Source organism: Theropithecus gelada, chromosome 5 (assembly GCF_003255815.1).
Source record: "Theropithecus gelada isolate Dixy chromosome 5, Tgel_1.0, whole genome shotgun sequence".
In the NCBI taxonomy this organism is placed as follows: domain Eukaryota; kingdom Metazoa; phylum Chordata; class Mammalia; order Primates; family Cercopithecidae; genus Theropithecus; species Theropithecus gelada.
This window is the reverse complement of record NC_037672.1, coordinates 57,156,095-57,173,337: the sequence shown is the minus strand read 5'-3', so window position 1 is coordinate 57,173,337 and position 17,243 is coordinate 57,156,095. Positions and strand designations below refer to the sequence as shown.

The 17,243-nt window shown below is 36.7% G+C and overlaps 1 protein-coding gene across 1 annotated transcript in view; it reads right to left on the bottom strand.

Moving 5' to 3' along the window:
• The window catches only part of WDFY3 (WD repeat and FYVE domain containing 3), a 309,424-nt gene that overhangs the window by 43,875 nt on the left and 248,306 nt on the right, over positions 1-17,243 (bottom strand). The window contains exons 45-50 of the mRNA XM_025385326.1: positions 12,399-12,449; positions 9,750-9,918; positions 6,753-6,916; positions 3,761-3,909; positions 2,509-2,629; positions 1,552-1,637 (exon numbers count right to left, since the gene is read on the bottom strand). Coding sequence (XP_025241111.1) covers positions 1,552-1,637; positions 2,509-2,629; positions 3,761-3,909; positions 6,753-6,916; positions 9,750-9,918; positions 12,399-12,449 — 740 coding nt within the window. The remainder of the gene's footprint in view (positions 1-1,551; positions 1,638-2,508; positions 2,630-3,760; positions 3,910-6,752; positions 6,917-9,749; positions 9,919-12,398; positions 12,450-17,243) is intronic.

Sequence of the window (17,243 nt, the reverse complement as noted above, 5' to 3'; positions counted from 1 at the left end):
TTCAGAATAGCCTTATTATTCACACATTCAAGAGAATGATCTTTAAATACCAGAGATACGTGTTGCTTTTCCTTTTTAAAAAAATTTATAGGCTGAGTGCGGTGGCTCATGCCTGTAATCTCAGCACTTTGGGAGGCCAAGGTGGGCAGATCATGAGGTCAGGAGATTGAGACCATCCCGGCCAACATGGTGAACGAAACTCCATCTCTACTAAAAACACAAAAATTAGCTGGGTGTGGTGGTACATGCTTGAAATCCCAGCTACTTGGGAGGATGAGGCACGAAAACTGCTTAAACCTGGCGGGCGGAGGCTGCAGTGAGGCAAGATCATGCCACTGCACTCCAGCCTGGTGACAGAGCAAGACTCTGTCTTAAAAAAAAAAAAAAAATTATTATTTTTTGAAACAGTGCCTTGCTCACTCAGGCTAGAGTGCAGTGGTGTGATCATGGCTTACTGCAACCTTGACCTCCTGGGCTTAAGCAATCCTCCCACCTCAACCTCCCATTACAGGCATGTGCCACAATGCCTGGCTAATTATTTTATTTTTTTATAGAGACAGGGTCTCACTATGTTGCCCAGGCTGGTCTTGAAGTCTAGACCCAAGTGATCCTCCCTCGTTGGCCTCCCAAAGTGCTGAGGATATGAACGTGAGCCATTGCATAGCTTGGCCTGTTTTTCGCTTAAAAGGAAATTTTAAATATAGTTTATTAAAGATAAAAATATGCTTAAATTAGACTATCTGCCTTATTTAGCTATACTACTTTTTCAAGGATGAAGGTATCCAACATCCCTTCCATGGCCAGAGAAAAGTCCCACGTAAATTAAATTTCTAAGGGAACTCAGTCCTTGCATTCAATAGCAAGAAACTGCATTGGCTTCATTTTGGTAAATACAAAGAAACCTTATTTTGAAAGTAAAGGTTTATTTTTGGCCAGGCACGGTGGCTCATGCCTGTAATCCCAGCACTTTGGGAGGCCGAGGCAGGCGGATCACGAGGTCAGGAGATTGAGACCATCCTGGCTAACATGGTGAAACCCCGTCTCTACTAAAAATACAAAAAAATAAGCCGGGCATGGTAGCGGGAGCCTGTAGTCCCAGCTACTCGGGAGGCTGAGGCAGGAGAATGGCGTAAACCTGGGAGGCGGAGTTTTAAGTGAGCCGAGATCAGGCCACTGCACTCTAGCCTGGGTGACAGAACGAGACTCTGTCTCAAGAAAAAAAAAAGAAACTAAAGTTTTATTTTTAAAGCTACAGTTTCATCATCCTTTGTATGTAGAGACACAGGACTTAGTGATAAAAGTAGTTTTTGATGATTTCTACTATAAGTTAGCAGGAGGAAAAATGGTATGTCACAATAGAATTGCATTATTTTAAAAGTTAGAAGAACAATTGTTTCAAGAGGCTGGCAACAATAATACAAATTATTTTCTTCAAAGATGTTGGCTCAATGATCTAAATTCTAGATTTTTAAAAACTAGCAAAACTGAGAAAAGATTCCCCCTCCCATCTCTTCCCACAGTAGTATACAAAGTGTTCCTAACAAACAAGACCTTTGATAGACTTTGTTTCTAATTCCTTTCTGAAAAGCAAGGAGGTAATTCCGTCCATCTCCAGAGAAAACTTCCACAGCAATAGGCTGAAATGATCAGAGAGAAAAACATTAAGAAAAAACAGAAGTTCACAAATAAGATTATATATTAACTTTTCCACTATGAATTTCTACAATGTTCAAGAAGTTAATTTGCTAACACTTTTAAAGTCATGAATTCCCTGAAGATTAAGCTACAAAATAAACAGATATTTCTTATTCTGCTCAATTTATTTCTAAAGTCTTTCATAACAGAATAAAAATAATTATCATACAATTATAATTTTATAAAATTATAGTAAGGATGTAATTTTTATATTAGAAGAAAACTAAAATGTTAATTTGGATAGCTACAGGGAAAGATGGATAACAAAGATAATCACTCAAATTTTAGGTTGTGTTTAAACAAGAGAAATGCATTGTACAAAATTATGCATCCACGTGACCTGAGGTGACCTGAGTCTGTCTATAACCAAATCTAAGGATTATTCTAAATGCAGATCCTGGCCGGACACGGTGGCTCATGCCTGTAATCCCAGTACTTTGGGAGGCTGACGTGGGTGGATCACGATGTCAGGAAATCAAGACCAACCTGGCTAACATGGTGAAACCCCGTCTCTACTAAAAAATACAAAACAATTAGCCAGGTGTGGTGGTGGGCACCTGTAGTCCCAGCTACTCAGGAGGCTGAGACAGAAGAATGGTGTAAACCCGGGAGGTGGAGCTTGCAGTGAGCCTAGATCACGCCACTGCACTCCAGTCTGGGCGACAGAGCAAGACTCCGTCTCAATAAATAAATAAATAAATAAATAAATAAATACAGATCCTATTGAGGGTTTCCATGGCACATACCAATTTTTAAATAATACATTTTCAGAATAAAGAAACAGGACAAAACAGTACTACTAAATTGACTCACCTGCAGGAGATATCTCCTTTTATGAACTTCCTTGATATCTTCATATGCAAAAATGCTGCATGTTCTCTTGAGTTGACTAGGACCTTGCCTGGCTCCTCTAGGGATAATTGGCTCATGCATACTACAGGCAGCCAAGAGAAAAAGCAAATGAACAAAAACACAGCAAGAGATAAATTTACTGTTCCACAAAGGGAGAGCTAATTTTAAACACATGAACAGGATGGAGGAATAATATATATCAGAATTTTCAGTTAAAAAATACGTTTAAAAGAAAAATTTGTTAGCTACCTGAGATACAAGGAACCCCCTTTGATGAATGCAATTTTAAAAACTCCCCTATTACTGTCAGGACCAAGTTATTCACCAGACATGGTTAGCACAGTGCTTCAGCTCACATACTTTCTGGGGACCAAGAAAATGTCTTAATTTATTTTAAAAATCAGAAAAAAAAATCAACTTTTAGGAAGAAAAAGGTAGAAAAAAATGTTTTAATATGTGATTATATTTATACCATTAGTCACAACATATAAGTTTAAATATTTTTGTATGGAAAAAGGACCCATAAAAGTCTTCATGTGACCCTGACTGTTGCTGAAAGTAATTATTTGAAATATCTCCTAGGAATGAACTATAGAAACAATGTCTGTATTCAAGGGTGCTAGGAAAATGTTAAAGAAGAGAAGCAGCCAGCCTGTTGATCTTCTAAGCCCTAAGCTTCTTATCCTTTTTCTAGCTTGGTCTCTCTCCCGAGTTTTCCACTACTCACTATTAGTTTCATCACAGGACAGCAGAAGAAAAGGAAGATGCCTACAACTCAGTCAGTAAATCTCTGCTAATGCTTTAGTCATGCTGTTTCTAGGGTATTCAGTACCTGATGATGCTCTTTCATTTTTAGGAGTATTGTGCAGTTACCTGCATTTTCTCTACAATTGTATATCTGCTATATTTTTTAAAAGGACGATTTATAAATTCAGAATAAATTTATAAATATATAGATTATAATATAAATAACTCGGAATGCACAGAAATAAACGTTATTTAGCTTTCATCTTAATAAAGAAGCCAAACATTTTCATTATTACCTTAAAATAACTGAATATCATCTGTGTGAGTATGTAATGATGAATACACACAAACTGAGAGAGAACATTACCTAGAACACAATTTTTTGATTAAAAAAGAAAACTATGCAAATATACTTTCTGTCTTCTAAAGACAGTCATACATTGTGTCTCTTCATTCATTTACTTACTTTGGAGGTAAGGTTTCAATATCTCTTATTTCCCTGGTTGCTGTCATGGTAAATCCATCAATCACATAAAAATGCTCTTTACCAAAAAGAAGGAGCCCCTCACTGGTATCTAGGCCCTGGACTCGAGCACAACGGTACATGTGTTGGATCTATAAAGAAGCCCGTAAACATTCATTAATACAGGTATTTTGTAAAGATCAATTTTTGTTAGACTATTATGGCATCCCTAGAGCTAAGCATATTAAATCAGAGTTTAAACATATTCAGAAGAATAAGCTTAGATTACAGTCTGATTTGCACCTGACTAGAGTAAAACTAAACAATTCCTTCATACCCATCCACTCATCTGCCAATCCCATCTCTCTCAATATTCTGGGTGTACTTTCTGTAGGCCAGGCACATATGCGCTAGCTTCTAAAAGTGAAGAACATTAGATAAGGCTCCTGCCCTCATGAAGGGAGACAGACACAGCAAGCTTGGCAGGAAAGGGAATTGAGGCATACATGTAAGGAGATTAGAATAGGATTGTGTTCTATGTGAGGCAAGATGACACAGAGTGAAAATTGCAGGGCCTGCTAACTCAGGGTAAATTTCCAGTTCTGCCACTTTGTAGACTGGGTCAAATTTCTTAATTTCTCTGAGCCTCCATGTCTTCATTTGTAAATTTCTAATTGACTTGTGAGAATTAAGTGAGACAATGTACATAATCAGGTTAGGAATTATTGGTTGTTTTCTCTTCCACACAGTTTACCTTCTTTTTCCATCATATCCCCTGGAAATGGAACTGTAGAATTTGTTTCTATTCATTCCCCACCTGGATTCTGCTCCCTGGAGACTATTGTACTGTTGCAAAAAGCCAAGCTTGGCAGAAGGTGTGTTTTCCTCATAGGAAGGAGCATTGCTAAATCTCTCAAAGTATGTATTGTTTTCTCTCCAAAGGGCAGTATCTAATTCTTTGTAAAAACTCTTTCTTGCTTAAACTTAGTTCAACATGAGTCAAGACAAAAATCAGCAATTAAATCAGAGTTAAACAAATGTCAGTTTGAATACACTTCCCGCACTATTAAAACTTAAAGCAACTACAGCAAAAACTGTACTCACGAGATTAAAATTTTTAAAATGAAAGCATTGTAGTAAGCTTTCTAAAATACCTAAATATAAGTCAATTTTCATTGCTACATCTGATCAATCCTGATATACTTTAAAAGTTTCTCTATTGCAGTATATTTATGCATATATACACATACATACATACATATATTATATACACACACACACACACACACACACACACACAAAATGCTTATTTCCTAAGTGTATGGCTGGATTAATTTTCAAATGCTAAAAATTTGGTGTGACCAGCATCCAGACCAAGAAACAGAATGCTCCCCAGTCCGTAGAAGCCTCTCTTGTGCTTCCTTCATATCTGGGGTACTTTTATAGTTACATGATCTTTTCTTAATGTATTGTCATTCAATATTAATTAGGGCACACATTTGAACAGAACTGTTTTGATTATACTCCAATTTCTAGTGACTACTTAGAGCGTAAGACCTCAAAGGTTTTATACCAAGATCTAATGTAACAGACAAAAGAACATCCTTTAAAAAGGTGATATTCATGACACATTCACGTCATTCATTCCCTTGTTTGTTCAACCAATCATGCCTTCATTCAAAGGTTTATTGGTTATCTATTATGCAACTGGACCTGTGCAAGGCAATGAGATAGGGATAAGACACAGTTTGCCTATAAGGAGCTCAAAATCTAGGACAAGAGAAAGATATTGGAACAAGTAATTATGACATAATACAGAGTGATATATATAAGGCATCATAAAAGTATAGAGGAAGGGTATCCAACCAAGCCTGAGCTAGCAAAAGAGTCAAAGAAAGCTTCCTATGTTTGACTATTACAAACATCCAGATAAATGGGATAACACACAGGATTTATTAGGATAAAGGTTAAGCAAGTAAAAGGAAGAGGGGCATTTTGGCAGGAAAAAACAATATGAGTGACATGGTTTGCATGTGTGTCCCCTACACAGCTCATGTTGCAATGTGATCCCCATTGTTGGAGGGGCGGCCTTATGGGAGGTGTTTGGGTCATGGAAGTGGGACCCTCACGAATGGCTTGGTGTCGTCCTGGCGGTAATGAGTCCTCACTCTATCAGTTCACACAAGAGTGCCTTTTCTTACCATGTGACAAGCCTGCACCCCTTCATCTTTTGCCACGAGTTAAAGCTTTCTAAGGCCTCTTCAGAAGCCAAGCAGATGCTGGTGCCATGCTTGTACAGCTTGTAGAAGTGTTAAGCCAAATAAACATGTTTTCTTTATAAATTATCCAGCCTCAAGTATTCCTTTATAGCAATGCAACATGGACAACACAATGAGTAAAGTGCAGAGTGGAAAAAAAACACAACATGGTGGGTGTAATGAACTCCAAGGTGTACCAGGCTGCAGGGGATCAGGTTATAAGACAGAGTCAGTGGAATGAGACCAGAGAGGTGAGCAGGGTATTGGAGGTTGAGTGAGAAATAGGAAGGTGATATCTTCTGTGAGTGAAGGACAGTAGGGGCTAAATAATCCAAGGCTGGAGGTGACAGTCCAGATTGGCTGAAGCTGCTGGTAGGTTATTACTGGAATTACGGAGATGTAGAAAAAAATACAAGGCCAGATTGCTGAATAGGCTGTCTACATGGACTTGAAATAGAGAATTATGGCAAGATCTGTGGTATAGAGGAAGACAGAGAATTAGGTGCCAGTTGTTAATACGGTATCTGATGAAACCTTATGCTGTTTAATGTTTCAGGGGAGTGAGAAAACCCTTACAGAAGAGAGAAGTAGAGTACTGAACCCAAAAGGCTGCTTAAAGCTGTATTTTATTACAGAGGCTAAAGCATTTACTTTCCACAGCTACCCTATCAACTCATGTTGTCTTAATAATATGTTACTGAAATATTTACAATCCTTACTTTTCAGAAGCACAATACCTTTTCTCCTTCCTCTAACAGACGCAGTAAGGTAGCATTATCTGTTTTCTCCTCCTCTTCTATGGAGCTGCCCTCGGCAATCTGGTCTTGTAGCTGCTCCTGGTTCTCCTCATCTCCTCCATCAGGTGCAGATCGGGAGCGTTTTAGAGGAGGCTTGACCAAACCTACAGTATAATAACCAAGAGGGCCATGTGGCATTGCAAGGACCTTGTGCGGAAGCAGTTTAGTCTCATGTAGTCCCTTCTACAGATATCCAATTTGAGACAATTCTGGAAGGTATAGGGAGGTAGTACATTCAGTGGTTAAGAACATAGTCCTCTGGAGTTAATGACTTTGGAAAATTATTCAACTTTCTGAACCTTAGTTTCTTATCTAAAAAACTGGGACAAGAGCCAGGTATGGGCAATATAGCAAGACTCTGTCTTAAAACAACAACAACAACAAAAAAACACCTGGTACAAGTACAGTATCTTCTTAGAGGATTGTTGGACTACATTAGGTAATTCATGTGAAGTGCTTAGCATTATGCCTAATACATAATAAATTCTCAGTAAGTGTCAGGTGATGATGATAACAGAACCTATAATAGTAAGAATGGTGTAGCTTAGGTAGGTGTCATTAAGGGGACACCATGAATAAATAATCAAGTATTGTCACAAAAATAAAGATAGCAAACTATAAACATGATTATGACTGGGTGCAGTAGCTCATGCCTATAATCACAGCACTTTGGGAGGCCAAGGTGAGCCGATCACCTGAGGTCAGGAGTTTGAGACCAGCCTGGGCAACATTGCAAAACCCTGTCTCTACTAAAAATAAAAAAATTAGCCAGGTGTGGTGGTGCATGCCTGTAGTCCCAGCTACTCAGGAGGCTGAGGTAGGAGAATCGCTTGAACCTGGGAGGCAGAGGTTGCAGTGAGCTGAGATCATGCCACTGCACTCCAGCCTGGGTGACACACCAAGACTCTGTCTCAAAAAAAGTAAAAAATAAACATGATTACAAGATATCCCACCTATTTGGAGGACTCTTGAAGACTATTTCATGCCTCATTTCACAAGTGGCAGTACAGTTTTTCATACATGAATTAATTTGATCAAAATACCAGGTCAGAAAGAACAGAATTCTTTATAATACAGGGACATATAATTTAATCTGCAGATTAAGGAAACATTTTACTACCTACATTTTGACAACTTTTTAGTAATCAGAGTAGGATAAATTAAAATCAGTTGATAGTAACCAGTGAGGACCCAAAGTATGAGAAATCCTTAAAATACACGCTAAATCACATATTTTGATTAAATTAATACTCTTTGTGCCATCCAAAGTAACACTATACCTGCCTGTTACAGTTGCTCTAAGCACTTTGGAAAAGCACAAGTCAGCCCGAGTCTTATCCTTTGAATATTACTTATCAGAGGTTTTGCTTTGCCTTGAGAAGAGCCTTGTTTTCATATTCGAACAAGTGTAATAAGTAAGCAACAGAGATCAAATCCTCCAGAGAACATCCACAAGGGGAGAAAGCTTACAGCTGCATTATTTTTAGCTTAATGAATCAAAACCTCCATTTCTATGTCTTGCATAATACCCTGTATATTTATGCTTTTAGCTCAATTAGAGATTAGGAAAATCAGGCCAGAGAAGTTAAGAGCCAATGACCCAAACACAATCTATCAAACTCTGTGGATTATACCTGCTTGTATCCAGCAATAGCTTTGAACCCAATTCAATAACTGTGCTGGTGCAATGTCAACAAAATTAGAAGGCTTTAATCTCTGTTCAACTACCAAAAGTTTCAGTGATTTTATGAGAATGTTGGAACAATTATAAAATGTTTAGTAAATCATAGTCATCACATGAGAGAACAGGTATAACAACAGGAGAAACTGATCACAATTTAAATAGTGTTTTTTGTTGACACAGTCCTAAACAGATTGCTTTAAAACAATCCGAAACTAATTTTTAATTTATTAACTCATGAAAACTCATTTTTAATTTCTTAGTTTTTAATTCTAAAACTAACTTTTAATTAAAATCTTAATTTACACTTTAGGGATGTATAGAATATGCAAAGACTTTTGAATTTGTGTTGAATCAGAGGCTTAAGATTAAAACAACGAATTGATTTACTTACTCGAACTGAATCCTCATTCTGTGCTAGTCATGTGTCAAAATTTATAAAATAAGAAAAAACAATCTGTCTTTGAGAAAAACTCATAAATTAGAAAATGGAAACATACAGCAGTGAAAAATCACTGAAACTGCTATAACAGACATGCGCAAAGTACTATCAGTGAACAGAGGAGTTGGAGAAGACTTTAGAGAAGGATGATTTTATACATGACCAGTGAGTTTAAGACTGTGTAGGATGTGTTAAGGTAAGGATAATGGAGAAGCTGTAGAAAAGAAGAAACCATTTCAGGCTGAGGGCACCAATGTAAAAGTACAGAATCTGAAAGTCCATGGACATTGTAGTCCAATTCATCATCTATTCAGCTCCTAAAGTTTAGATCTGGGATAATCTCTCTCAACTCATAGGAAGAAAAACCATTATTCCTTACTATTGGCTAATATGCACTAATTACAGGTTTAATAGTTATTTTAATTTTATAAATATTTAGTTATTAAGCCCTTAACTTAAAATATCAAGTGCTGAGGCACATGTTCTCAAGACCTTCTGAGGCTGTGTCATGAAAAAATGCATATGCATATTAAAAAAAAAACTAAATATCAAGTGCCATTGAGGATTCTGAGAAATACAATTAAAAAACCATTAAGCCAATGGGCACGTGACATTCATTTGTAGGCAATAAACAAAAGCAAGTGTCTTTAGTTCTGACAAAGAAATCAATCGTTAAGAAGGGTGAGATGGTAAAATATGTATAGATATTTTAAAAGTTGGGCCTACTATTTACAGTTGCTCAAATTTTTGTATGAATTCAAATACAAGAATGTTCCAAAATCACTTTTAATCAAAATAAAAAAGGCAGGCTGACCTCTGACTTTAGCAATAGTGTCTTCCCCATGCTCTGGTTCTTGCTGAGCAGCTTCGCCTTCTGAACTCTCCACAATGGTGTCTTGGACAATGGCGGGATTGCCAGAGGCCAGTCGCATGTAGTACTCTTTACTGTCATAACTTACGGCTCTTCTGTATCGAGCGGGTTTCTAAGAAGTGACAAAAGAAAATGACTGAAGATAACTATCATCAAGAATTAAAACATAATATTCTTGAGGAAAGGTATGGTGTCAAGGTGTGTTACCTTTTTAAAGGGGCTTTTCATAGACTGTATGCATATACAGTAAATCCACATTTTTGGGTTAGGTTTCTCTGTTTTAAAATTCCATTGAGTTTTTTAAAGACATACATAAAACAACAATATTAGCAGTTTTGTTCTTCCTGAAATAATCTCTAGCCAAAAAACGTTTCTGTGTTAGTGCAGTGTGTCTTCTTTGGTGTATGAGAAAACCTCCCCATCCAGTAAAGAGAATGCTCACTGTTGAAGAGCATCGAGCTGCAAAGAGCCTGTCTAGTCTGTGAGGAGCCTGGAACTTTGCTTCCACCCCAAGTGAAGTAATTAGGTCAGGCCTAAAGGTCCACACACTCAGAATAATCAGTGTGAGTGTGTAGTTCAAATACTTGGAGGTACAGACTCAATTGCCCTATTCTTTCCTATATTCCCAGGTTTCACTGAGAACGGCCAAAACCTTCTTCAGATCCTTCTGAGAGTCCTGACCCAAAAAGGAATCAAGAAGTTTTATGCCAGTTGACACTCTGGTTAGCTTGCCATTGCAAGCTGCTCTCTCCAATTTGCTCATTCTCATTGTCTGTTGTGTAAAGTAATATGACCCATAACTAACTCAACTAAATGAGTATATTAAGAACATACAGCAGTCCATTTTGAAGAAGAAATTAATTACCTAGAAACATAAGGATTTGATGTCTTAGAACATGATACATGAACATTTCTTTTCCTGATTAGCCTTTATTCTCAAAACAGGTTCTCCAACTGACTTAAATTGTTTTCCCCTTAAAATCATAGAAGATGAGAAACTAAGATCTCAAATATCCTACAAAATATCAGACAGAGGGAAAAGCTGGCATGTATATAGGATCCTCGGATCGGAATTAGACCCACACCATGGATTAATAATTTTAAAAATATGAAATCTGACACATGCTTTGAAACCTTCCCCTTCTAAATATGACTTTACTTTCCTATAAACAAGAATACGTAATTTAAAAAATTCTACTATCGGTCTACTCTTGAAACTCAAATAGTCAATATGCATCATTTACAACAATGCCCTTTTCAAGCAACATTTTTTTTAAGTGATTTCCAACTAAAGTGGAAAACAAGTGTCCTTTGGGTGAGACATGTAGAATGAGATACTGAACCAAATTTTAGATAAAAAAATAACTAAGTGAAGCCACATTAGCCTTTTTTAACTTCAGGCACAGAGCAAGGAAACAGTTGCCAGTGAACTGAGGAATGATATACAGCAAATGGAGACTGAAAATATTACTTGACACAGGAAAGTATTAAAATGATGTAAAATAATATTACAATTTGGAGGATCTGATGGGTAAACAAACAAGAACACTGCACTATTTTTGAAAATGAAAGGAAGGTAGATTTTGTACCATAAAAATTCTTTTGTATGAGGTATCTTCAACTCAAAATTGCTAATATTTAAAAAGATAAAAGCATTGTTAGTGATGGGCAAGACAATGAATTAATAGATGTGGGACAGCATCTGCTTGATTACCGACTTCATGTACAGATTCAAAATTGACCTACAAGAATTTTTCTCTAAATATTTTGAGGTGTACTTCTGTGTCCTAAAAAACTACATTTTTTATTGAATTACGTACTTTCATCTTTCTGGAATATAAAAATGATAATTAACTTTTCTTTTTTTTTGAGACAGAGTCTTGCCCTGTCGCCCAGGCTGGAGTGCAGTGGCCGGATCTCAGCTCACTGCAAGCTCCGCCACCCGGGTTCACGCCATTCTCCGGCCTCAGCCTCCCGAGTAGCTGGGACTACAGGCGCCTGCCACCTCGCCCGGCTAAGTTTTTGTATTTTTAGTAGAGACGGGGTTTCACTGTGTTAGCCAGGATGGTCTCGATCTCCTGACCTCGTGATCCGCCCGTCTCGGCCTCCCAAAGTGCTGGGATTACAGGCTTGAGCCACCGCGCCCGGCCTCCATTCATTCTGATTGAAAAAAAAATTTTAAAAGAGGAGACATTGCTGCATTCTCAAAATACACACTTTAGTATTTAGAATTGAATGAGTAACTGAAAAGTTGAAGACGCCAGGCTGCCCATTACTAACATGCCTCATAATTTGTTAGTTTATGTGTGAAGCAATACATGTTTTTGTAGTGAGAGCAGTGAACACTCAGCCTGTTAGTGAGCAGCATATAAATCCTAAAAAGAGACAATTAGAAAAAGCTGAGAAACAGTAGAACAACGTCTCTCAGCCTGAATGAAATCAACTGTTCAACTCTAAGGAACTTATAGGAAGAACAAATTGAAAGCCAATCTTTTAAGTTAGTCTAATCTAGCATGCACTTAAAAAAACCCCAGAAAACAAAAAACAAAACTAGAAGTAGTTTACATTCTTCTACTGTAATTTGTGTTTTACCTTTTGAGGAATATCATCGGGTGTCTCAGGCTGTTTACTTGGGATCTCAGACTGAAAACAGGGTATTAAGTATAGACATATCAGAAAAAAAAAACATAAAGAGGAACACAAAAATAAAATTTTTCTTGAGGACTGTATGAAATATGAAAGATGTAGTTACTCAAAGAAAATTAACATGATAGCCAAAGCAGCTTAAATAATCACTTAGCATCTTGTGGTTACTTTCTCCCAGATGAAAAGTAGTTTTAAGCAAACCTTAAATACGCCAAATGTCTCAGTGCTATTGAACAGGACGAACTCTTACAAATCACACAGGCAAAACTTCAGCACAGGTTGCCATTGACTTGATTTACAGGCAACTCTTTATACTGTTTCAAAAAAAAAAGAAAAAAAAAACAACAGAAAACAAACCTGAAATCAGGATAACAGAACCTAATGCTAGCTAGTATCTTCCATCTTCTTTTCCCTGGGGTTATCCCTAAATCTGTGTTGTTAACAGGGGCAAATGGCTGATTTAAGCTATCATTTACAATACTCCATACCACAGACATCACTCTCTTTCTTTTAAGAATCCTCCTTTAAAAGCATAAGGACCTACCTACTTCCTTCACTACCTTCACCATCCCAGAAAGGCTGAAAGCAGAGGGTAGACTGGATCATCAGCTTCCAGATCAGAAGTTCTTCTAGAGTACTTTTAAAAGAATTAGGTAATGGCTTTATATTTTATTTTCAGAATAAAATCCTGGTTAATAAGAAGGCAATTCTGTTGAGCTGTAGCATGTGGCTTCATGTAAGCACACAGGTAGCTACAGACAATAATGCAACCAAAAACCACTTCCGAATTTCCTTCCTGTTCATGGTTTATATCTGGTGATGACTTCTAGTACCTTTCCCTATAGTAAACATGAGCAGGCAAAATGTTTTCACAAATGCTTGCTTCCCAAGGCAAAACCATGGCCCACTAGGCATACTTACAAATATTTCACATGGTTTTAGTGATTCTTTCTTTTTAAAAGCAAACTTGTAAAGGTATATCTTATATTGAAAAATAATCTTTAACGTCTAATCAACGTTCTTTATCTTGGTAGGGATTTAGATGATAAAAGTGTAATGTATGTATTTGTTAAAACTCACTGACTAGACCATAATAAAATAAAAGCATTTTAATGGCAAAAACAGATCAGGAAATCCAACATTAAAAAAAGAAAGAAAAAAAAAATCACTGAATGGTATACTTAAGATTTGTATATTTCAAGGTATATAAAATTTCCTTCAGGAAAAAAAGAATTGTAAACAAATATTGAACTCATAATATGCACATGAAAGTGAAGAAAACTGATTCTTCACCTCGCTCTGAAATTCATAAAACAAAACAAACAAACGAACAAACAAAAACAAGATAGGACCAGGAGTGGTGGCTCACACCTATAATCCTAGCACTTTGGGAGGCCGAGGTGGGTGGATTGCTGGAGCTCAGGAGTTCAAGATCAGCCTGGGCAACATGGCGAACCCCCCATCTCTACCAAAAAATCCAAAAATAGCCTGGCGTAGTGGTACATGCCTGTAAACCCAGCTGCTTGGGAGACTGAGGCGAGAGGATTACTTGAGCCCAGGTGGTCGAGGCTACAGACAGCCAAGATCGCCACTGCACTCCAGCCTGGGCAACAGAGCGATACCTTGTCTTAAAACAAATGAATAAAAATATCAGACAGACTGTTGGACAGACATGCAACAAATAAATACAACAAAACAGACCAATTACCAATGTCACACCTGTGACATTCACTATATATACTCCCAGCCAGGATGTAGGCAGGGTCTACTAAGTATACTCTTATATTTTTCCTGGCACCATATGGTACATCGCCAATTAAATACATATTTGCTCACTGATTGATTAACCAGTTCTTATTTTACTAAAAGGCCCAGCACTCAATAGTAAATATGTTATCCAATAGTTTTAGCATTATTTTGGTTTCCTTTTATTTAAAAAAGCATTAAATTATTACTATAATTGTGTACATAGAAACCTATATTTTTCAAAGTCGGAATTTCTAGAAAATAATTTTATAGTCCTTTTACTTCAAATGTTTCTATAATGCTGGCAATGAAATTTTCTAAATGAGCTGCTTAGTTTCTGTAAGTCTCGTGACATTTACACATTATATAAAAATACGTATTGAGGCAGCCGCAAGAAACTCTCCTAGTTAGAAAAGGAACCTAAAAGTTGACTAGCTTCCTGCCCCTGAGTAACCCTAACTTAATAGGCAAAGTCTTCACCCTAATGAACTTTGCAAAGAATAGTAAATGTGTTTGAGATTATTATTCTTTAAAAATAAGGGAATTATATAATTAAAGCCTAGTTAATATTTAAATACAATTTTTTTTAAATGGCAAAATATGCATTATTTTCCTCCCTTAGGATTCAGAGGAACAACCAGATTTTGAATTTTCAGCACATCCCAGGCTTACATCTTACACTATCTATAATATTTGTTTAAAATACAGAATTATAGTATAATTCAGCTCTTTTAATTATGAAAATTACTCCCCAAGGAAGGTTACTATGTGAAAAGTATAAATCATTTTTATGTGAGAATACAGAATTTTCCACATGTACTTAATTTTTCTCAAGATATTAATAATTATTATTACAATTTTTATTACAATAATTTTAGTTGATAAACTTTCAATGCTGTAAAGTCTGAGTATGTTCCATATTCTATACACAAACATCCAATTTAAAATCAATAAATAAAATTCAAAACTTATACTAGGTAAGCTATTTTTTATACAGTATGTAACATTATCAAAGTTTAAGAAATAAAACTTTAATGAGCAAAAAAAAAAACACCTGATTTATTTCTAACAAATCAAAGACCTTAAAACAGAAATTAATTTTTTAATCACCACTGTATTCTTTAGCGTAAGTGACAGGACAAAAAATGGAAATGTTACTGAGAAATAATAATTATTTTAATCAATAACGCAAAAGATCAAATCATATGCCCTTGCACCAGGTGAGGCTTCAAAAGCAACTTTAGGTTGGCACAAACCTATTATATCACAAAAAGTACTGACTACATTAAACATGCATGCAAGGAGGGCAACAAATTCATGGAAGTTTAAAGGAAAGAACTGGTTGATCTCTAACTCTGGGAGGCAATATTTTTTAATATAGATCAGGGCAGAGGTGGATTTACTATGAAGTTAAGGTAGTTTAAACTTTAGTGGCCTTCACTTGCATGAGTCCCTTTCAAATCCCTGGAAACAAAGCCCTACTAATTTTATATTCATAATTTTTACTCTTTTTCTTATAGAGCCCTCTCCTAAACTGTATAAACTACAGGGCCCATAAAATTGCATTCGAGGCCATTTTAGTGGAAAAGTTTTAGAGTTAGGAAAATTCTATAGAATGCTAAAGAGAAAGCAAAGGAAAAAAGTCTATAACTTAGGGAAGACAAGAGTGCTGGCAGTTCATTCACTCAATATTCATTAAGTATTAGGTACTTTGTTAGCACTAGAGAGATAAAACCTAATATGGAATACATTCACTATCAATGGATAATGTCATAAAATGGGCAAACATTAGAATCTTTTCTTTTTCAAAGTGATTCTACTACTAAGGGACTGTTGAACTATACTCCTACCTTACTACACTACTTCGCAGCTGCAGCCTAGAAGGGGTTCCTTAACTACTCTAGGTTTCATTTTCTCATCTGTAAAACTGGGATAACAGTATTAACTGTACTTCAGAGGGCTGTTATGAGACTGAAACAAAATGAATTCAAACTGCTCCGTAGAGCATCTAGCTCAGGAGTGTCCAATCTTTTCGCTTCCTAGGCCATATTGGAAGAAAACCTGTCTTGGGTCACACATAAAATACACTAAGACTAACAATAGCTGATGACGTTAAAAAAAAATTCTCTCTCTCTTTTTTTTAGATGCAGTTTTGCTCTTGTTGCCCAGGCTGGAGAGCAATGGTGCGATCTCGGCTCACCACAACCTCTGCCTCCTGGGTTCAAGCGATTCTGTCTCAGCCTCCCGAGTAGCTGGAATTACAGGCATGCGCCACCACACCCGGCTAATTTTCTATCTTTAGTAAAGATGAGGTTTCTCCATGTTGGTCAGCATGGTCTTGAACTCCCGACCTCAGGTGATCTGCCTGCCTCGGCTCCCCAAAATGCTGGGATTACAGGTGTGGGCCACCGTGCCTGACAAAAGTCTCATTATGTTTTAAGAAAGTGTATGAATTTGTGTTGGGTCGCATTCAAAGCCATCCTGGGCTATATGTGACCCTTGGGCCTTGGATTGGAGAAGCTTGATCTAGCTCATTGTGCTCTGTAAATATTAGCTCTTCTTTTTTGATTTGATGGTAGAATTCAGTGGGATAATAGATATTATAACTTTTTGAAAATTTGTTTTTAATACTGCCAGATGCATATTCCAAAAGATACAAGTGGACATTTAATGGCATTTCAAATTTACAAAATATGTGAACTACTAAAACTAAAATAAAAATTATTTCAGAAAATTACACCATAGCAGATTAATCTTGACCTTGATTTGTGCATGAACTATGCAGCATGAATTCTATATTCTGTAACTGTCTCTCCTTCCTGACTGCTTTTTCCTTTTAGGTGAAAGTATCTCCAACATTTCTCAACTGTCTTGTATTTTCCAATATGTAACCCACTTGTTAAATAAATAAGTTCCATCTGGTGCATACTTATTTATGACAGTGTCTGTTTCGATTTCACAGGCTGGTGAATTCCTTTGCCTAGGTAAAATGCTGATGATACTACGGTTGTAGGTGTGAACTCTTAATAGGGTACTTTGTTTTTA